This window comes from Seriola dumerili, unplaced genomic scaffold, assembly GCF_002260705.1.
Source record: "Seriola dumerili isolate Sdu_G_001 unplaced genomic scaffold, Sdu_1.0 BDQW01001299.1, whole genome shotgun sequence".
Lineage (NCBI taxonomy): Eukaryota > Metazoa > Chordata > Actinopteri > Carangiformes > Carangidae > Seriola > Seriola dumerili.
In genome coordinates, this window is record NW_019175554.1 from 396,807 (window position 1) to 419,546 (window position 22,740).

A 22,740-nucleotide genomic window follows, 5' to 3' on the forward strand; every position below is an offset into this window, starting at 1 on the left:
AAAAAACAAGGCCAAATGTAGTGATAGTGATTTCAATTGATCCCACAAGATGGCAGTATATGCACACTGAAATGTTAAAACAGTGCCTGCTATCCATATTAATGTTTCACAAGAGTTATTGCATTTCCTACTCAGAAGCTCCAGCAATAGAAATGGACCCATCCAGTAATAAAGCTTTATTGTAAGGACAGCATTTCCCTTTCTGAGTCAGAGCCATAAAGTTTAATTCTAACACTCGTCTCATGGCTTAGGTAAAGAGAGGTTTCTGAAGGCTAGGTTTTCTACATTCATTCTACATTCATATCTCAAATGATTTGTAACTGTTATATACAAAACAGATTGTATGCATTATTATTCATTGCATACAGTGCAAGACTTTAATATAAGGCTGAAATGTGTTGTTACTGGCACAACCACTGTAGTAAAGTTTTGTTGGGGCACAAAATACTATAAAAATACATAAAACATCCCTGCCTGATTAAGTTTTTCAAAATCTTGTATAAAAAGATAAACATTTAAAATGTTCTTGTCTATAAATTGAGGGACTTTAAGGCACAATGTTCTAGAAAAACGTTTGATTATCCTTGAGGCTCATTTAAACAACCACTACTCTAATCTTATGAATTGTTCATGTTTTATTTGTTTATGCTCTGACAATGTTGTCTTGGAATACTTGTGCCAATAGATCACACACAATTCAAGTAGAAGAAACATTCAAACTCACTCAGATGGATTTTCTATACTTGGGGTTTTTGAATGTATATCCCTGTGGCAATTCTTTGACTTATTTGGAAGTGTAGATCTCATTGTTTGAAAAGATTAGTGAGGCACAACAAGGCTTGTGTTTGGCTAGATGAAGAGTGTTAAGACACTGCTGGCAGCCACGCAGACAGCCTTTCAGGGAAACAAGAACCAAAGGTCTTTAAAGATAACAAGATTTCAAGAGGTTGAATTCAAAGGAAGTCAGATTTGATTTCATAGATGAAGGTGTCATTCAATGGAAACATTTGATTTTGTTTTGCCTTAAATAAACAATTTTAATTCAAAATTTGTTTGGCAAATCTGTTTTCACAAGCCATGCTTACACAAATCCCCATCTGTATGCCAGTTTGCCTGTGACTGAAAATTTGTCCCATTCTTGCAGATTGACATACTGAAATGCTGCTCCACTTGTAAAAGATTGATGCTTGAAATACAACACTTGAGCAAATTACATGAGTCAAGAGACAGCTGAAATCCCTGACCTGTTGTCTGTTTAAAAAAATATACTGTATATTACTTGCTCTTGCCATTGGCTGGGATTCTTAAAAAAAACCAAAAAAACCTCTCCATCAAACCAACTGCTGTCAAAGTTGTAACGGTCAGTAGATTACACATGTCTAATTATCACTGGACTCCAGTGCTGAGGTTTTAAGAGGGACTGGCATCATCCCAGCTGTCTGTAAGCACAAAGCCAGTGGAAAGGTTAATATTACTTGTGGCTTTCCCTATTGCCATTATTAGGTTAAGTAAACATTATTTTTCTCAAGAAAAAAGTTCCACATGCTCAAGCATAACTGCTGAATAACAATATCAGCTGTAGAACAGTTTACAAAGAGCATTCACCAAGAATAATCTCTAATATCATGTGGCTCACTGTCAATAATTCACACAACTGATAAATTCTATAATTAATGTGTTTCACCAACAGGAACTAAGTGTTCCATACTGGTTGGCTTTACACGGAGAGCAAATTATGTTTTCAGAACCACATGAGAAGGATCTTAAAAAAGTTTTTGTTTGTTGCATCACAGCAGATCATTGCTGTTTGCATCAGACAAGGTATTTGGGATTTTACTGTAGCTGTAGGTTTACTTTTAAATTGCCAAACAAAGCTGAAAATCAACAGCTTATAACAGCCTATAACAGCCAAAAAAATTAAAGGCAGCATCAGCCACCATCAATTTATGTTGCCTCCAAGCTTCTCATGAAAGCCTGCACAAGAAGACAGAGTAACATGATGTTGTAGGAAGGGAAGATAGAGGGACAAATCAATGTCTCAAGTATACATAAAAGTATCTGTATAGCTGACAAGTGACTAATACTATTATGATGAGGTGGTGATTTTCTCATCTATGATCTTGTGTGCAATCTCAAAAAGTTGTCATTCCATTTGACAGTGCATGGTGTGCAACCATGTAACAGTAAACCTTTGGGAAGTTTGCAGTTTTAAGGTGTGAGTTAACCTTTAAAAGTCGACACATTCACCAGCTTTGTTGGATGCCTATATGTTGAGTTTGTTTCTGGCAAGTTGCATGGTTAGTAGTTTGTATTCATTCAAATGTGCTCTGAGGTTGAATCGTCTAGTAAGTTGTAGTGCTGTTAAAAATACAGTTTTTAACATTTCTATCCAACATGACAAGCATGATTGCATACAAAGTGTTTCCACTTCTGCAAACCCAGCTAAATCAAGTTATATAAACTATTGAACCTACGGGAGGCCCAGGTTAAATAAAACGAGCAACTCTAACAAGAAGTACCTCTGATTGACAGCTTACTGCGGCCAATAAAATTCCTTTTCAACTGTAAACAGAGGGGGGCTGTACCAATGCCGATTGAATTTTTGTGGCAGAGCGGAGGCTATTGGTTAGATTGAACACGCGGAGCTGACGTCGTCATTGCGCGGGGTTGTCAAAAAATATCTGCCACAAAAATTTATCCAGCTAACGCTTCACCTACTGCATGTAATTATTATATAGCTCTCAATTCATGGACGGATAAAATTTGTCGAATGAAGAAAACCGTTGTGTTGTATACTGCATGTCTGCCGTTAGCGGAAATTCAAGCATTACGTGTCAGTGCATAAATTGGATTAGCTCTAAGTAAAGCCGCCAGTGAATGATAGTTTAGCGAACCTGCTAGCTAGCTAAACGGACTGTTGGGAGTGAAGATTAGAGAAGGCAAACTGGTAAGATTAGCACTTAAGCGTTAACCAGCGTTAGATGTCCGGCCAATTCAACACACGAATGGTAATGTAGACAATTCTGCGTGCGTCGTCCGTCACTATTTTAGGATTGTGCTAACGTTAGAGACATTACAAGGTTAGCGTCTTTAAAACTATCATCTTGCGCGGAAATCATTAGCTTAACATCATGGAAAGTTATAGTCAACGGTTTGAATCCGGACGAGACAGTAAATCTCAAAAGAAGAAGGGTTCTTCCCACCACACCACATCATATTACGATGAAGGAGATCGCAAACCAAAGTTTGTAAGTATAGCAGACTAAATAGAAATGTTTGTTTCATTTTAGCTGTATGGTAGATGAGTGGTTGTCTTTGGTTGATACCTTTGTATAACGTTACCTCTTACTTCTGATGCCACCCATGGATGCAACACAAGCACAGACACACATGAAAGTGCAAAACAAATAAGGAAAGTGGCTGCAAGAGTCGTAACTTTTTTTGGTATTGAGAGTGAATAGATGCATGAGTCAACCTTGAAAGGTATGTGAAAGTGATCTTGGATTGTTTTACTCTATTTGTAATGACTTAAAATGATATGCCTTGGAAACTAAAGCAATGGAACAGACGTGGAGATATTTTGCCTGTGTGTGTAATGTATTTGAGACATGGAGAAAATGCCTTTACAGACTCACTTCTGCAGTTAAGAAAGGTCATATAGTATGAAATATTTTCATGTTCGAGTTTTCTTTGGGAACAGTGACCTTGACTGTTTGTGGACATTGCTTTGCATGTGGGAAATCAAAAGGTTAAAATTAGCACAGGGTTTAGCCCTTACACTAATCCGTGTGTTTCCTACTACTACAACCCGACCAACAGTCTGTCTGTGTGTCATTTGTCTGCTGTATTCTTCTGGGAGTTTAGGGAGATGTTTCTATTTGAACACCAATACCATTATTAGGGTTCTCAATTAGGGGTCTCATTTTCAAAGCAGTCAGGCTGCTACTCATAACACACACACGCATCACCCTTTCAGACGGGAGACGTGTGTATGACACAGATCTACTTAATGCACGCTCAACCTGTGTTTGACCCCATTCTTATGAGAGTGCTAGTTAATTCCTTGTGTCCACCATTCAGAGATTCTAGTCTACAATTGTAGCAAAGGTCTGTGCAGGAATGGTTTTTCAAGCCAGACTGTTATTATCCACTCCCACTGACGAGATGTTGGCTAAATGTCCCAAATAGAAACACCTGTTCACTGAGAAAGATGAATGTTCACTGTTGGTTGAAAGCAAGGCTGCAAAGTCAAATCATTGTTTGACCTGCATCATTGCACTGTGTCTGTCTGAATGGGAGTAAGGCAGACAGACACAAAAACTGTGTATGAGCAATATGAAAGAACTGTTTTGGGCTCTATGTTAACTTGTGATGGCCATTTGTCATTATGGTTCCCTGACTACAGACTATGACTGTAGGGGAATCCTAAGCATTTAACCTCTGTAGGACTGATAACACATTAAGAGTCCTTGAGGTCATGTTTTGAAAATGGCAAAAAGCAAAGTGTTTTACCCAAACATGTTCCTTGTTATCAGTCAGTTAACAAAAGTGTGGATAAAAATATAGATTCATACCAACTTCTAACCTTCAGCTTGAATGTTGTTTTTGACCTTGGACATATTATTCGGCTAAATTGTTTTATCGCAAGGTTACTTACTAGCTGGAGCTGGAACAGTAGTTCATGCTTGTGATCTGGGGATGGAATTCACACAGTTGTCATGGAGATGGGTCAGTTGTCATCATGTGACCTGTGTATGGAACTTAGCTGTGTTTTGTTTAAAAATGGTGTTTGTTGTAGATGGAGACCATTCACACAGGTTACCAGAGACATCCTTGAACACCCCACATATGACCACCCTTTATCTCTATTTGAAAGATTATTGTTGGCATTTTACCTTTATTTGACAGTTGACAGTGTAGAGAGAGACTGGAAATCTGGGCAGAGAGAGAGAGGGGTGTGCCATGGAACAAATGGCCACCCGGCCAGGATTTGACCTGTGCACTTTGAGTTTATGTGGTAACCATTACGCCTCTGGATCCCTCTTCTTTTATCTCTTGACTGTGACGATAACACAGCTATCATCATTACAACTGAATGACCTCCATCTGTTGATGATGACTATGAGATATATCTGAAAGCCCGGGAAAAAATCTAGTTAGTGGACCTACAGTTGAGATTATTTTGTTAAATTTCTAACCCATTTAAAACCTAATTAATCTACACTAAGATACTGGAAGTACCACACACTCAAGACGCAGTGTGGCTATTTGAAAATAAAAGTATTACAAGCTTTTACTATGACAAGCATAGGAAGTGTTGTGTTTGCACTGAAAATTTACAGAGATTGCTTTTCGTGCTGATGATTTACTCTTGACAGCACTTTTTTTTTTTTACTGCTGTCAACAAGAGCGAAAAGCAAAGATTTCTTGCCTGAGTTGAACTACACATTTTCACTCAAGGTTTACAGAGGTGTTAGTTATTGTTCTGGTTCTCATTTTAATATACTAACCAAAAAGCTAAGTACACTGAGGCCGTGCTGTCTTGAATTTCTAAAAAATATTCTTCTCATGGTTCTGTTCTGTTTAACGGTTAGAAATACACAACCAAAGAACATCTTGTTATCTATTCTCACTGAAAGATGCATACATGCCATGCACCTGTGATTGTACAGCTTAGTCCTGACACCTTTAGTCCCTTTCTCTCTCATCAGATTTGTCTTTATAATATATAACTATTATTATAACACATAACTGAAAAACATTGGAAACATTTTTCACAGTGAAAAGCACTGATTTATTTAGTTGACTGTCATTTCAATAGGTGGCACTACAATACCACAATATTAACTATAATTGATAGAAAGTAGATTTATCATTGAAGGCCACTTTATCAAGCAGAGCATTATAAAAAATTAAGAAAAAATGGAAGAGGCAACATGTTAACTGCACTGTGTTAATGTTCTTTTATACTATTTTTCGTCTTCTTAAGTAGGGTAAAAATGACCGTCACATCCAAATCAATTTGTTGTCAGTTTAAGCGCTGATCAGGTTATATGGTGTCATAAATGTAATGGATGTTTAGCATTTTTGTTCTATATCACTAATTTTTGTAGAGGATTTTAGTGTTAATGGGCAATATTACTGAGTTTTGGTGCTCAAATAAGATAAGCAACTGAATGAACATAAGTGAGACACCTCATTTATCTACTTTATTAACCTTAAACCTAAAAACATTTGAAATTGAGGCCAACACAAAAATGTGGGTGGGAGGAAATCATTAATGAATTGTCAATTTTTTTCCACCTAAGCTAATTCCTTTATATAACTTTTTTTTAATTGTTGAAGTTAGTTTGCTGAGTGATTCTTCAGTCACTGCCCGTGATGCGGCTTGGGTGGTATTGCTGAAATGATCCAATCAATTGAATCAACTACTCACTATGTATTATCTACCAGTCTTATTCAGGAAGGATTTTTTGCAGGAAATATGCATTTTTATGTCAGAAATCTTGACTTAAAAGTCCATAGTTTTAAAGTTTGCTCGTCCTTAAATATTGTGCAGTGCCATTCTTCCATTCATTGGTGAAAGTGATTTCCCTTGTGATAAGCTCAGCCCTTCTGGGTGTGTGCAGTTGCATGAAATCCTAAAAAAACAAAACAAAATGAAGACTTGGCAGTGTAGTTAATGAATGGTCCATAGACGGTGAGATAAAGCTTTCAAAATCTAATGTCTATGGATGTTGTCTTGGTTTGAGTTCGGTCTGGGGCTCTTTAATTTTTGCTATTTTTTCTCCTCTGTTGTGGATTGCATGTGCAGTGTTTTATAAATTAGCGTTTTCTCTACAAGCGGTGGGTTACTTGTCTCAGTTAATTGAAAAAGATGTTATCAGAGTTTAATTAAATGAACAGGGTGATAGCGGAAAGTAAAATGAATTCACTGACATTTACAAATTACTGTTGTTTGGCTGTCCTATTTTGTCCATTAAAATAAAAGATTTGCAATAGTGAGATCTTGAAAAACACTGAGGCATTGCCAGTTAACTGACTGTTCCTGTAGCTTGCTTTATGTAAGCCACAACTTTATTTGATGTTTTTGATGTTTCATAGTTGCCAGGCAATTGAATTTTTTACCTAAAGCACTTGATTCGCTCCTTTTGGCTAGTCTTACTGTCATGTTTTATCTTTACCTCCCATTGGCAGGCTTTTCTTATTTCCACTCTGCTTAGTCACTTGGGTCCTTTTGCTTGCTCTGTTTGGAAGCTTTGGAATTGTTCAATTGGAGTTCAGGTGAGGCCTTGCCTTTGTCTGCAGTTTAAATTCTGACTATGGATGTGTGATGAGAGATGGCCTTGAATTGTTACTGCTTCCTTATTTAAAAAAAAAAAAGCAAATACGAATTAGGTCCTGGGCAGGGCTGCAGCTGAACATTTTTCATTATTGATTAATCTGCCAAATATTTTCTTGATTAATCTGTTGGGCGTTTTGTCCCAAAATGCCAGAAAACGATAGATGATAGAAATCAGAGAAATGCAACAAGTCTTCCATCTAAGTAATAAGAACCAAAGAACCTTTGCTTAAAAGTGAAAACTGAGTGATTCATTGATTATCAAAATGTATATTTTGTTGATCAACTAATTGATTAATAATGTAATTGTTTCATTTTTACTCCTGGGATGTTATGCTGGTATTGATTTTAACATCCGCCAATGTAAATAATTTGTTATACAGCTGCTGGACATTTTTTTAATTTGGGTACCAAGAACTTTACCTTTTTAGCAAATAGATTCAGATCTCAGCATGGCTTTTCTACCTGGCTGTCACTTATTCTGCAGCTGTGTTGTGTGCACGCTGTCCTGTTGTGGAGTTTCCATTGCCCTTTGCTCCGACAGTGTAGTGATGTTGTATGATGCTGATTGTTTGATATTATTAAGAGGCAACAATGAGAGTCTGCTGTCAGCATCTTCACATTGTCTTCGCCGACATGTTTTAGCCTACATTATATGTCCTACTGTATGAAAGGCAAACACTTGTTCCACAGACAAGCTGCAATGACATAATTGCAGATAGACTTGTACTATTGTGCACTAGAGTGCAACTGCTTGCACGAAAGGCTGCTGACACATTGTTGGACTGTATAACACAAAGAGCAAAATTTCGAATGTAATATCCAATAAATTATGATGAAATTGATGAAAAAAAACAGGAGCTGGCACAGTGTCTATTCATTCTTTTTATATTTGCAATTTTTGTGTTGCATTGCATACCATTAATCCTGCAGGGACACAACAGAGGAAATAGGTTGCTATATTTTATTACACTGTTCAGGGCATCCCTCCCCTGATTTTGCATAAGCAGAACTGAACAGCAAAGACTTAAACAACAGGTAGGAGTGAAATTGTTGATGGATGCTAATAAGAGGATTTTTCTGGTGTTGTTAGCTTCACTTTTTTCCTTTAGCTTTAGGTATGATTAATGTCCTCTTCCTGATTGTTGAAGGCTGAATTATGATATGATGAAGTTTATTACTTCATAATATCTTAGCTATATAATTCTGACAATTTTCTAGTTACTTAGTGAGGGCATTTGACCTCTTTTTAACATCTCATCTATAAGTAAAATAATTCAGAGTAGTCAATGTCTAATTGTTGCGGTTTTATCTTAGTTTTGATGCTTGAGGGAGTCTTAACCTTTCTTTGTTAGTTTTTTATTCCACTTTTTTACTATGACAGCATTTTGAAATTTAATATTTTCTGTTAATTTATTGACTCCCCATTCTTTATTAGGATATTCCGTTGGCCTTTTTGACTCTGTTACTTGTTTGAAGTACAGGTGGCAACCTCCCAAGAAGTCTACAGAAAAACAAACAAATCTGCTGGAGCAGAAAAAGCAGCACACAAAACTTACTTGGCAAGATAACAACCGGCCAAATGCCAAATCTCTTCCACTGTACAAGTGGATCCTTCTTTTTAATGTGCTAACAGGACTTGTTAGAGAAGCAATTTTGAGGCAGCATTTTTTGCTTTAAATGACTAGTGTTGTTGATGTTGACTAACATGACTCTTGGGCTTAGACATTTAAACCTTGGTTAATAAAACTGAACCACTGGGTGCCCCAAAAGGATTTTCATTTTGTGATGGTTTGGTGATAATTGCACTGACTCTGGGGGAATGTGCAGTGGTTTGGATATCTAGCATACTCTGGATCCATTAATATCTGTAGTTGAAAGCCTTGATAGCCATTGTAACACCACAGCAGTTCCAACTAATTATTGTAATGTAAAGGATCACTTGCAAAACTGTGTCAATGATATAGCCACTTGAAACCACAGATATCAGTTGTGTTGAACTCCTTAGAAGACTGCAAACATCAATAGCATATCCTGCTATTGTTAGATAGAGTACTGATATGTTAATGGTTAGTTGTGACAGCAGGAGACTCAGGTTTGTGTTTGAGTTACTGCCACAAAGTATGGCATTTGGCAGTGGCTCTAAGCCTGGAGGGTCGTTAGACTTATCATTATCATCATTATTCTCCTTCTTCTCCTTTATATAATGATGTCTGTCTTTGAAATTTGAAAAAAATACTGAAGAAGCACAGTGCAGTCTGGAAGTATTAGGACAGTGGCATATTTTTTGTTACACTGGCGCTCCAAGTTTTTGCTGTCATGGCTCTCTACTTTGCTCTATAAGTTTCTTTTTGAATTGCAAAATAAATGTACCAAACTGGAGACAAAACAACACAATCATTTCACTGCCCTCATCCTTTCAGACTGCACTGTACCTTTTTCTCCTAATACAACAAGACATGAACACCACAGATTTAACTTGTGAATTCTCTTGTTCAAAAAAAAAAAAAATTTTATTCTTGGGTTAGCAATAAAATATATCTGTGCATAAAGAGTATTACAATATTTAGCCGTATGCTACTGTAGGCTTTCAATATTTAATGCAGTTGCTTTATGTATCCTGATTTGTTTTTTCTGTCCCCCACCTGTAGCAATTACCCTTTAGAAACATCACAGATGATGTGGTAAGATTTGAGAAATTGGTGCTTTTTCTTTTCTTGGTTGTCAGTCTCTACAACATCTAACATCACTTTACTTAAAATCATCCAGTCTGCTTTGAGTGGTAATAAAATTGGTCTTCATTGCCAGACACTGAATCCATTCACATCACAGTGAACACACTGCTTTTCTCACTAACTAATGTTCTTTTCAGCTCTACATGTTATCTAGATAGTGTTTTGCTCAGCATGTGTTAAACAGATGTTCTGTGTAGGTGTTTTGTTCACACAGTTAACACTAATAGCATTGTTTTTCTAACCCATTAATAACTCATTAATTGTTTCATTTACTCTGAGTATTTCTGAGTATTAACTATCTAAACATGCTAGTAATCTAACACAGCTTCTATGTATATCAACTTGGCCCTGAAAGTTCCTGTGTAGTTTTCTCTGTTGTAATTGTGTCTTCTCTGTTTCTACAGCTGGACAGATTCGCCAGCATTCGGATTCCGGGTAGTAAGAAGGAGCGCCCTCCCTTATCACACTCGAAACACAATACCAATGATTGGTCTATTTCTTCATCATCCACCTCACATCAGTTTGAGGAACTGTCATCAAAGATCACCTCGGAAAAAGAAATCTTGGCTCTGTTTGAAAAGATGATGGTATGTAGTTTTGTCACTGAACAATATTATCACCATTTTCTAAAAAATAATAGAGCAACTTGACATGTAAAAGAGTGGTAAAGATATGAATCACCATTTTAGAAGAGTTGCACTGAATATAACAAGAAAGGCATTGTATTTTGAATATTGTTTGAATGTGTTATCATATTTACATAGAAATAGAGGAACTCAATGAAAGAATTATAATGACTTTTTGAAAATTATTTTCTGGTAATATGAAAAAAAATTACTGACAAAGCTTTCAGTTGAGTAATGGTTCTGAAAATAGGCATTTATTCAGTTTTCAGTCAAATCCTCACACAGTCTGGCATTTAAGCTCTTGGATGTGGTTAGTTTGACAACCAAAGTAAGATTTTTTTTGTCACTATTGGCATTTTCAATGTTTGGACTCGCTGTTTTCTAACAGGACATTCTGTAACAGTATATTGTTTGGTTTGATAAATTACTGTCCACTCCATTTCTGCCATGAAGACGCTGGGAGTTTACTCATTTTCACTCATTAGAAATTTATTAGGTCCCTCATAGAACCAAAACACTCAGCATGAGCCAGTAGATAACTTGTGGAGGAGTTTTGCGGGCTGACTACCTCCAGATATAATTTAGGGCTAAAAAACCATTAAGTATGGATGTCCCTGTCTACACTAACACTTTTGACTAAAGCTGATATTGCTTAAGTATTGTATAGTGAATGCTGGAAACACCAAAGTAAATCCTATTGCCAAAATAAAAATGAAAGAATATTAATTAATTAATTCTAATTGATATAATTAATTAATAATATGCAGTCAGATTAAAACTTCAAATAAGATTTATCCTCTCTTTCTGTGTTTTTTTCTTTTCAGGAGGACATGAACTTGAATGAGGAAAAAAAGACTCCTTTGAGAGAAAAGGACCTGAACACAAAGAGAGAAATGGTCATCCAGTATATCTTTACTGCATCTAAAACTGTGAGTTTTGGAACATATTATATTATACACTTGTATTCTGGGCACATATTATATCTTTCCTTGTATTTCTTGATGAAAAATGATGTATCACATAAGTCTCACCTGGCCTGACACAGACTGGGAAGGATTGAATTTGCTTATTCAATCTCATAAATAGGTATATTGCTTTACAATCCAGTGCAATCTCATTTGTCTTGCTGTTGCTGTCTCTCTGTGGTTACACTTGTAACTTGTAAAAATACACAAATACTTAATTTAGGATGATAATATTCATGTTATTACCTTGCACATTTTTGAGTACTGGAAGATGGTTAGATTTTGTGTACGTGAGTTTGCTGTGGTTGATTGGTCCTCCTTCAAAGTTCCATCAATGAGCCCTAAGCTTTTTCTTTTCTCTCAAAGCAGACAGACTGATCTTGATAGAGGGTGATAAAACTGTCAGTGTTCAGAGGAAAACAAATCTCCAAAGAAATGGAAACTATGGACCATTCTTTCTCTCCCAGACCAAAAAAGGCCAAGCTTTACATTGATTTCTGTAATTGTTAAGAATAGAAATCTACTGAAAGACCACATTTGCTGGTGATACACATTAAATATCTACCCCAGAGCGTGTTCATAGTTAATATGAGTTGAATTTGTGATACTTAATTTGAATAATAATGAAAACACAGCCTATCTGAGGTGTTTTTATTTATTTCATAGTAACAAAAGCTTGAGAATAACCTTTCTCTCTCCGAGGGCACCTCCTAACTTAAATGAACAGTTGTTAACAAATCACAGATATCCAATATTCAAGTTACCTCGCATTGCATTGTTAAAAACTCAGATTCATGTTTATATGTTTGTTTTTTTAAAGGTGTTCAGGTTAACAGGTTGGCACAGTGGCTTGCAAAGAAGTGTTGCATTTATTATATTTGCTATAACCAGACATCCCTCTAAAGTTGCCTCAGGCTGTCTGTCTCTAGTTACCATGGGGACCAGCCTGTTTATATGCCTACATTTGTTTACCTGCATGATAAAATAATGCCGCCACAGGCCAGAAGGTAACAAATTACAATCAATGAAAACACCAGTTTTATCAAATTCTATATAAGATGTGGTAAACTGGATATTTAGAGGGAAGTTATGAAAATAAGGATATTAAAATAAGGTATTTCCATAAGGTACATATGTCCCAAATTACTGAGTTAATACATTTTAACATTGGGTGTAAGATATTCAGCAGAGTGGATTTAATTTTGCTTTCAATTCTTTAATCACTCAAGACCATGTTCAAATCATGACCATCATTTTATGAGGCTGCAGTAATAATTTGCCTCAAATCAATATCAGCTCCTTATGCACTCATACTGTGTTGTGCAGTAATAGCACAAGTATGCTATTATTACAGTTGAGCCAGTTGATCAAAGTTTTTTTTGTAGTCTGGGGTATTTATCCTGTTGACTATTTAATTTTTTTGGCTTGAGTCACTGAAGGTTTCCATTCCACCAAAAAACTCAAACCAATTTCTTGACACACCCTTCTCAACCACAAGACTGTTTTGCCAATTAACCTTTAATATTACATCCTGAATTGATGTACGTCCCTTGCTGACATAATCAAGTGTGGTTCTGGCTTGCAAATTTGGTAGATAGTCTTGTAGAGAAACAACTGTCATGTATTTTGTTACACAAAATAATTGCTGACCTTTGCCAGTGTATTGCATTGGAGTAGTTGTCTTGAAATAACTATTGTACTTCTTGGAGACCCCAGTGTTGATTTGTCTGCATTGCCCCTGCTATGTAGGAATTGGTGTTTTAGTTAGTGTTGCCTAGAAAGAATTTTCAAAAAAGACTGAGGCCCTCCTCAGTCTTAGTTACCTGGGATATCACTGGCAATGGCAAAATTTATAGGTCTTTAAAACAGTGGTCATTAAAAACAATGGTCGGTGGTCTTATTTCCAAAGTGTTCTTATTTGCAAAGCACACATTTTTAAGTCTCAGGGGGGGGCTCAGAGTTTTGGCTGAGCACAGTAAGTGTTCTGAGAGTAGGAGCACAGTGAGACAGAAGGATCAGGGCACTGTGGCCCTGCTCCATTTCCCTGTCCTGTTGTGAAGAGAATAACATTGAGAACCCAATGGAAGGGGTGACTCAGTTTGGGAAGCGATGGGGGGGCGGGGGCTGTTCCATTACCATCATTGTCCCAGACACAGTAATTTGAGAAATAAGTGGAAATCACTGTGAATGAATAGATGGGATCTCCCCCATATGGTCGTGGGGGATGTGATGAGAGGATACTGATATACGACGATTCATACTCATTTGACCTTAAATTAGAGCATATCTCACTGTTGTTGACCACTTCACTCCATTGCATTGAAGATCAATTTGATTATTTCATACACAATATACATCATATAACTATATCTGTAGTTAGAAATAGCATGAAATTATTGTGTCAAGTTGAAAAATGTCTTCTGTTGAAAATGAAGAGATTTTAAGGGCTGCAGGACACTCCCTGGGCTCCTCCTACAGCAGATGATGGGGAAGGAGTTGCAGGTGGGTCAGCTTCTCTGATGCCAGCAGTGGGCAACCAGGCTGCCAGCAATGTTCCTTTCAAAAGGAAGACCTAGCCAGGTGTGCCTGTTGCTGCCATGAGCAGCACTCATGGTGAAACAAACAGGCTAGTCATCTTATCTCTCCAGGATGCTGGTCATCACATCTCCCCAGGACTCTTTTGGCTGTAATTGATGAAATTGTTGCTGTACCACTTATTCGCAGACACACATGAGGCACAAGTGAGCCTACACTGGTGATGCCAACAAAGGGTTGCAATCAAGAGTGAACATGGGAGTGGAGCAAAAATGTTTTTACCATGATGATAACACTGGAGGGTGGTGGTGTTGTCATTGAAGAGGGCTACATTCATAGGACTACTACCTGATTGGAAGATGAGTGCACTGATATGTCATGTGGTACTGAGGCAGAGCCTCACTTGAGTAAAAGAGTAGTGAAGTTCATTAGAGGTCTGGGGCATGCACATATAAAATCACTTTTCCCAGAGGTTCAAACTGGATACCAAGCTATTCAGTAGTCACTTACTGTCACAGGAGTCTTCAAGCTGAAGTGATAATGATTCCTGGCTCTCATTCAACATGCACATCAAGGTTCAAGGTTTGACTCTGCCTATATTCCATTTCTAGGGCTACAGAGGTGCTTATGATCATTATAACACACATTCTTTGATCATTGAAGATGAAAGTGGCTTTTTTGAGTGAAATTTTGATAACTAATTTTATTTTTATTAGTTGTTGAGGGGAATGTTATAGATTGGGGCGTAAGGTGTCAGGGGAGAGACAAACTGGGCATAGTTCCATTGTTTTGGCAGCCTGTAAGGGTTAGGGATTATTTATTCCTACTGGTAGTGATGCAGGCTGATTTCTGAGGCCTTTGATGAATCAGAAACGTACCCAACGATATGCAACATTTTGGCATTAGTGCAGCTGGCTTGATAAACTGAATAAGTGTAGCTTTCTTTGTACACAGACAAACTCAGAAAACCTTCAGCTTAAAGTGTCTTGCTACATATAGATAGTTAGACAGGGGAGCTACAGTGTTTTTTTTTTTTCTATGGTCTATGGTCTATGGTCAGATACATTTTAATTAGAAAGGCCCTCCATTACGGATACATGTGGTTGGGGCCAGGACAGGGTGACCTTTTTGTCATGCAAGTCTGTATTTCCCCCAGGGTTGCTTTTCAGCACCGGAGAGCTCATTTCGAAGGTTATGCCATAACTATAACTGACCACATGATCAAATGTTAGACTGACTTTATGAATAGTTTCATCATGTTGAGAATATTACAAGCAAGCTTTCATTTTCCGGCAGGCACTGCAGCACAAGCTGTCCAAGTTTAATAGACTGGCTTTGTATGTTTATTTGCAAATGCATCACAAATAAAGAAACTGTCAGAAGAGTGAATGATGAAGGGATGTTTTGCTGCCTTTTCATCTTTATTAGTTAATGATAGCAAGGTAGAAAATTTAATTTAGTTCACTGTACCACTCAGAGGCTACCGGCAGCTACTGACAACTTTCAAGGTGGAATGTGTGTTCTTGTGTGTTCTGGTAAAAACTTAATGGATTTTTTGATGGTTCACAGACCCAACAGTGCGGCAGCTTACTGGCATTCATCCTGGTATACCTGATGGCCAGTCCAACTGTGAAGGGTTTTGTTTGCTCCTCGGTGGTGTATGCACACAGTACGCTGGTGGTTGGAGAGATAATGTTAGCTAGTTAAATCTACCTTTCCCCCTCTTCCTTGTTTATTTTTCTGTTCTTTGTCTCTCTCCCTCTGGCCTTGTCCGGGGCGTTGCCTTGTCTCCACTTTATCGATTGTTTCAAATTAAAATTCCTCTGCACAGTTGTGTAATTGCAACTACTGTATATGACGCTGCGGCGGGTTGCAGCTGCAAAATGTACATGAGGGAAGCACTACAAGTACAAATAACTAAGCAAATAGCTAAACAATCCAAATCTACTGTATATGTGACACCTGACATGGTTTCTTTTTGCATGTGATCAAAGATTATGGAAGATTGCCGTGTGAGAGATCAGTTAATTGCTGTGATTTCTGTGTTGATGACTGTTGATGCCCATTGTTAGAGTTCTTGAATTAAAATCAAAAATAATGTTTTGTGAGGTCACATTGACTTTGACGGACATAAGGAACATATACATACTAATTTGACTCGAAACAGCACATAACAGAAAATACATGTATGCATGTAGCACGGATTATTATTATGACATTTGTTCAAGTAGATGGGTTTTCAAGTCTATAAAGGGACATGCACAGTACTGGAATGGAATCCTTGGGCACTTTTGCACACTTGTGCTTTTGCGCTTTTTGACTATTGACACTGTGTCTTTCTGCCGGTGTATTCAGTGTGTTGACTTTTAACATCTTTTGGCCTCATGTCTCTTTCTTCCAGGGGGCCTTAAGAAGCAGCCATCAGATATCTCCCCAGGAATTTTTGGGAGAGCTGAAGTCGGGGGTGATGGACGAACGCCTATTTGCCTGTCTAGACTCATTGCGTGTGTCCCTTACCAGCAACCCTGTCAGGTACAGTACAAGATTATGACACTGAAAAATAACTTGATGTCTTAAGTACAAGTGCCCTCACAGTTGTGTCTAAATTTTTCTGTTTATAATTACACAGCATAAAGTCAGTTTGGTGGGGTCATCATCAAGGGCCATGTTTTATTAAATATTTGTGTATATCTTATTTTTCTCTAGTTAAAATTTTATTACTTCATGAAAATAAATTGAAATTTCACATTGTTTTAATAAAATGAAATGAAAGGATTCAAATAAGACATTGAAAAAGTATAGAGTAGCAAAAACAAAGAGCTGCAGCTCACATACCCTGAACCTTGGAGGTTGTGTCTGTGAAGACATTCCAGGCAAAGATGTGAATCATAGTTGTAGCAAATTGAAAATGCGTCAACAGGAACAAAACATCATAGCCTGATTACTGAATTCATTTTTAATCTCAGTGAATGTATTTAAACTGTTGTATTGAGTTCTACAAAACATAATCTTTTGCTTGAACCCACCATGAGCAGCAGAATTGTATTTATGAGTTGTTTCTGCAATGTCTCAATTGACTTAATGCATATATCATGTGCGGTTGACTTTTTAAAGTAACGCAGATTTTCTTCGAGCACAATTTCTGATTGTTTGTGCTCATCATTTAACCAGGAAAGTGTAATGCACATTAAAGACTTGGAGGTGCTGCAGCTGTCAGCTCCCTTAGTTGTCTGTGAGAAAAATGTATAGAACTTTAAGAAGTCTGGATGCCCATATAACTTCTTTGCTTTTGGGGATGTTCATTTAGAATTTTTTTCCTGACCGACAGCTGACATTCGTTATCCACCGTTAACGGACATGCATGTCGACATGCTGTGGGGTTAGTCTAGTGTGTAGTCTGTTAGCTCTGACAGGAGAAGGCCTGCTCAGATAGTACTGATTTCTCAGGATGTTTTAACTGTTCAACTGATAGTATTAAATGTTCAAAAGTTCTTATTGTTGGTTAATTATTAAGCGGTTAATTATGAACAACCGTAGTTTACAGCTTAGTAATTTAAACTAGTGCATTATGTGTCTGGGCACATTGTCCTCAACATTCTCCGCAATTCAAAGAATCTGCTCAAGATATATGATTCAACTGTAATGCATTTTCAGTTGAGGTATTCTTAAAACTCTCCCTCGCCCAGGCTACTGCCCATTAGTTAATCTAAATATTTTTGATATGTTGGCAGGTTTTGGATGCAGTGTTTATCCCTGTTAGCATTTTTTTTTTAAATCGGAGAAAATCATTCAAAAAATGACAGTTATGTAATTTTCACATATAATCCATAACATTCATACTGTCTATTTGTTAATCTCTCATCACTGTCCACTTGATGTACACTTTATTTAGCTTGAATGTATACCTGTATGTTAGGGTTCATTGTCAGGTCATAATCATGAGTTTTATTTTTTAAGTAAAAGGACAGGGTGGCTAGTTTTGTGTCACAATGCTGGAACGAAGTAAAAGTATATTTCTTGCCAGTATAAAGTAAATCTGACTCTGTTTCTAGGGGGATGGGATGTTCCTTTGGTGCTGTCTAAGCCACACTGACAGGCAGATCCATGGCAGTCTTGTTTTGGTTGTCTCCATCTCTTAGATTTAAATTGTTGCTTTGGGCTCTCTCTGTCTGAGGTTGGGGATGAGCAAGTTTGTCTCACATTATCATATACTCTGCCAGAGCCACTTTAAAGGCAGTCAAAAACCTAAGCTCAAACATTTAGTCTTCACTGACTTCTTAAAACTCCACTACCTCCTATCGCCACACACACACACATGTGATTTATTTGATCACAGTAAGCCATTTTCATGATCGATGTCATGGGTACATAGTTTGTGTATAATAAGATCTCAGTGCCTCTCAACACTCAACACAATGCCTTTCTAGTTCTGTCATGTTGTTTATGGCAGATTGAGGATGACTGTGGTCTTGCATTATTTTATGGGCTCTCACCTTATATTTCACCCCTCATCTTTTCTGTTTGCTGTTTGGTGTTCTTTTAGACCAAAGAGGCAATAATCTACGCCAGTGGTCAGTAACCTTTTTCATATGGGGTGCCAGTTTTAAAGCTTAACTCCACTAAGGTTGCAGGAAAATTTTGACCTATTAAAAGTTCTGTTTAATCACACGCATTCAAAATACAACAATGGAGAATAGCATTGCACCAGTTGCTGCATTATATTATTGAGCACCTTCAAAGCAAGTACGTATCACCTGGTACTCTTTTACTTGGACAGACTCTGCTCTCTTCTAGGTGTCTGTTTATACTGTTCATTACAAGAAACTAATGAACAAATGTCAGCCAGTCAAATTTTTCATTAGCCATTGTATATATTTGATCAATGTATAGTAAACAGTGTGTCTGTGTACAATAACTTTAATACTGGCTCAAAATTGGCCAAAATTGTTCAGAAGGGAGGCAATGTTTTTAAATAACTGACTGAGAAGTTTCATATAGGATTAATAAAGTAATCACTACTTTCTCTTCATTAGCACACAGTATTTTTGAATTTATCCCTCAAACCATCCTTGGATTGGTATGACTACCTTCCAATTTTTCCTACTTCTCTTCCTTAGCTTTTGCCTCTAACCAGCTTACATTAGTGAATGAAAATTTGTTTATTTATATGTTGTTAACACAGCTGGAGTCACTCATCTCATAGGTTTTATCAAGTCTGAGCCATCATGAGCCTCATGGCTAATAAAGCCCCTTCCTACAACCAGGTTCATCTTTTTGAGTTTGCATCTGAAAGCCCTCACACCCACCACTACGATCTCCCACCTACTTGCACAATAAAGTGATTGCACATGGATGTAGGAGTAAAAGAACTGAGACTTCATTATGTTTTCTTGAACCCTTTTGAGCACTGCAGCTCCGTCAAGAGCCTTTTGAACTGCTTCACTTTGTTTTTGATCAGGATCAATGACATTAGCAAAAATGTACAAACACGGGCAAGGACTGATGTGCTTCAGAAATTGAATTAGGCTAAACATGCTCAAGTGTTAATTATGTTAACAATAAATATGATGAGATACTGTATGTTTGTCACTTGACCTTTTTGATTATCAAGATGAAACATTGGTAAGATTAAAATAAATTATTTTAAGAGCTTGGTGAATCAATAAATGCAATAATAGGGCTCAAGGGCAGAGAAAAAACAGCTAATACTTGGAACAACCATGGTGTGTTCTATCTCCCTCATTGGGTGAAATGGACCAAAATCATACCTTGGCATTTTTAGGCTGAATGGCAATGGACAATAAAAATCTTACACAAAGTGGGTTAAACTGTTCAGCTGTAAATCAAAGTCACATGTGAGATGTCAGGCAGTTTTATTTAAACAAAACTATCAAAATAAAATGCAAATACAGGGTTTCCTTTCCTGTTTGAAAATATACAGCTGCAAAACATGAAAGTCAGTTGTTTTCAACAACATAATATACAACTGCACAATATATCAACATGTAAATAAACAAAAGTATAAAATGAAATTTATATTAAATAAAAACAGGCCCATCTCTGAGAAGTGTTGTTTTCAACAGCAATAACAGACTGAATTTCTTTTTACAAACCTTATCCTGTAGTCTGGGCTGGCGCTGTCTCTCCCTCCATCTTGCAGCAGAACTTGTGAGTGAGTGTGGATGGGTTTGTGCGCAGACGCAGAGGGAGAATGGGGGCCGTATTGTGCGGCCAGTGTGAGCATAGAGATGCAACTACTGGCAGAGCTTTAAGGAAGAAATGGGTTATGGAACACAACATCAGACTATATTGATATAAAATCAATTGTGTCATCCTATATCTCATTTGAAAACATATCAATATACCTCAAAAAGACGATATACCCACCAGCTGTAATTTCCAGTCAACCATATAATATTGTATGTAACATATGCACAATATAAATGATAGCTTGCTACATCAGCTGTCATAAGTCATGGCAGTCCCATAAACTGTGACATACATAAATAGCAACAATCTATGCTTACCCATTTTTAAAAAATTTTTTTATGGGACCCTCACGATTTGATTCTCAAGGAGAATGTGGCCTGTAGGCATTGACTTTTGATGAAGTAACCACTAATAAAATGGACAGTCATGCTCATGTATAATGACATAGTTTGGCTTGACCATAAATCTGCCTTGGCTAGAAAAGGTGGCATGGCAGAGGTAACCCCTTGCAATCTAATAGCACCATTACATTCCTGAGTTGTGGGACTGATTTGGCAGTAAAGGCATTTTGTATGCCACTGTTTTTGGATGTTGATCACTATCACTTTCTAGGCACTGTTATAGCAACAACTCTCACTCATTGCCCCCCTTCAATATCAGGTAGTTGCATTCTGCTTGTATAGGCTGACAGACTTATATGCTCCCTCATCAGGTTCCTTTTGCTAGTGCAGACACACTTAGAGGTAATTTGGTACTTCCTGCAGCTCCACAGTGTGACCCTGTGACGCTTGCCTCTGAACCTTGTATACCTTACTCACCTCAGCTATTCCAGCTCTCTCATTTTTTGTGAGGAGAGGCCATGTTACTAGCCCACAGGACCAGCAAGGCTACAGGATGTAATTGTATTAAATGGATTTGATAAATGGATCTGACAAACAAGTGGAAATTGGTTTTTGATATTATATTAAAACTGACCTTCAGGTTTAAGGCCCTGGATTTATTTTTCTTCAGTTTAGCTATACAAAAGGGTAGAGTTTAGCATTTATCCTCTACACCAACGTTTTTAGTAAACCTTGGATGCTGTTCCTGTTTCTCATACACCTGCCACCCATGTGTGGCACACAGATTCACAGTTCCTTAAACCAGTCATAGTGATAGTGTTGTCATCAGTACAAAATATACACACAAACGTCTTTGATAAATTCTACCTTTACAAAACTAACAATGTTCCATTTTGATTGACACTTTTATAGAGGAACTTAATTTAAGTATATGTTTATTATTGAGTTTTTGGTTCGCAGTGATGTTGAACTGGAATGCATTATGTTGAGAGGTGTTTCAAATATTTTGCCAGACTATCAAAATGATTCTGATGTTTTGCGAAATACTCTTGAATTTCAAAGTTTAGGATGTCATGCAGGCATGTTCTTATTTTATTATTATTTTTTTTTTTAATATAAATCTGTTTATTAAGTTTTACAATTTCTCCAACATCACACAAAATCATTCATGCCTACCCCCTTCCTCCCTTTGGTTCCTATAGCAGAGCAGCAAACAGAAAGAAACGTTGGCATTAAGAGACCATCAAATACATAAAAGATAGTGGAGAAGTTCAAAGTACAGAAACAAATTAAATGAAATATCGCTGCAAGCAGCAATATGTGAATCCCTGTATGTCACATGTCGCACAGATGGCTTGGTCAGATCAGAAAGTTGTGTAAAGGTGATGTGTATAGAGTTCCAATACCATCAGGTAAAAGCTGAATTTCACAGGAGGTAAGTCCGTTATGCCGCTGGCAGGACCTGAACCCTGGTCGCTTCGAACTACTGGGTCCCAATTAAAGGCAGTCGCCAATGTAATTGAGCTACAAGGCCACATGCGAACATCAAGTTTTGGCGAGATAAGGCATACAACCACGTGCAATCCCCAAAGTCATTCTATTACAATAACAATAGGGTTCCTACATGAAAAAAAAACTGTTAAAGTCTAGTCCAGAAAAGGTGTCCATGTTTTTTTCAAAGTCCCTCAGTGAACCTATCAGGAAAATCTCCTTTAGCTTACTGTGATATAATACATCCGTAATCCATCTGTCAGGGTAGGTGGGGACACATGTTCCCATTTAAGAAGTATGAGGCGTCTAGCTAAGAGAGGAGTAAAAGAGATCAGGTGGAACGTCCATGCCAGATAAATCCCTGAAGGATTTAAAAATGTCTGTCCAAAGTTCAAGAAGGCAAGGACAGGTCCACAACATGTGGAGTAGATCAGCAGGTAATTGTCTACAATGGCTACACAGGAAATATCTTTGCTAGTGTAGTTTAAGTATAAT

General features: G+C 37.3%; 1 protein-coding gene across 1 annotated transcript in view; it reads left to right on the forward strand.

Annotated features, from left to right (window-relative positions):
• Positions 1–2,989: 2,989 nt before the first annotated feature.
• diaph3 (diaphanous related formin 3) overlaps positions 2,990–22,740 on the forward strand; it is a 163,351-nt gene continuing 143,600 nt past the window's right edge. Inside the window, exons 1-5 of the mRNA XM_022767790.1 lie at positions 2,990–3,248; positions 9,994–10,026; positions 10,482–10,664; positions 11,528–11,632; positions 16,605–16,735. Of these exons, the coding sequence (XP_022623511.1) occupies positions 3,132–3,248; positions 9,994–10,026; positions 10,482–10,664; positions 11,528–11,632; positions 16,605–16,735 (569 nt within the window). The 5' untranslated portion in view covers positions 2,990–3,131. The remainder of the gene's footprint in view (positions 3,249–9,993; positions 10,027–10,481; positions 10,665–11,527; positions 11,633–16,604; positions 16,736–22,740) is intronic.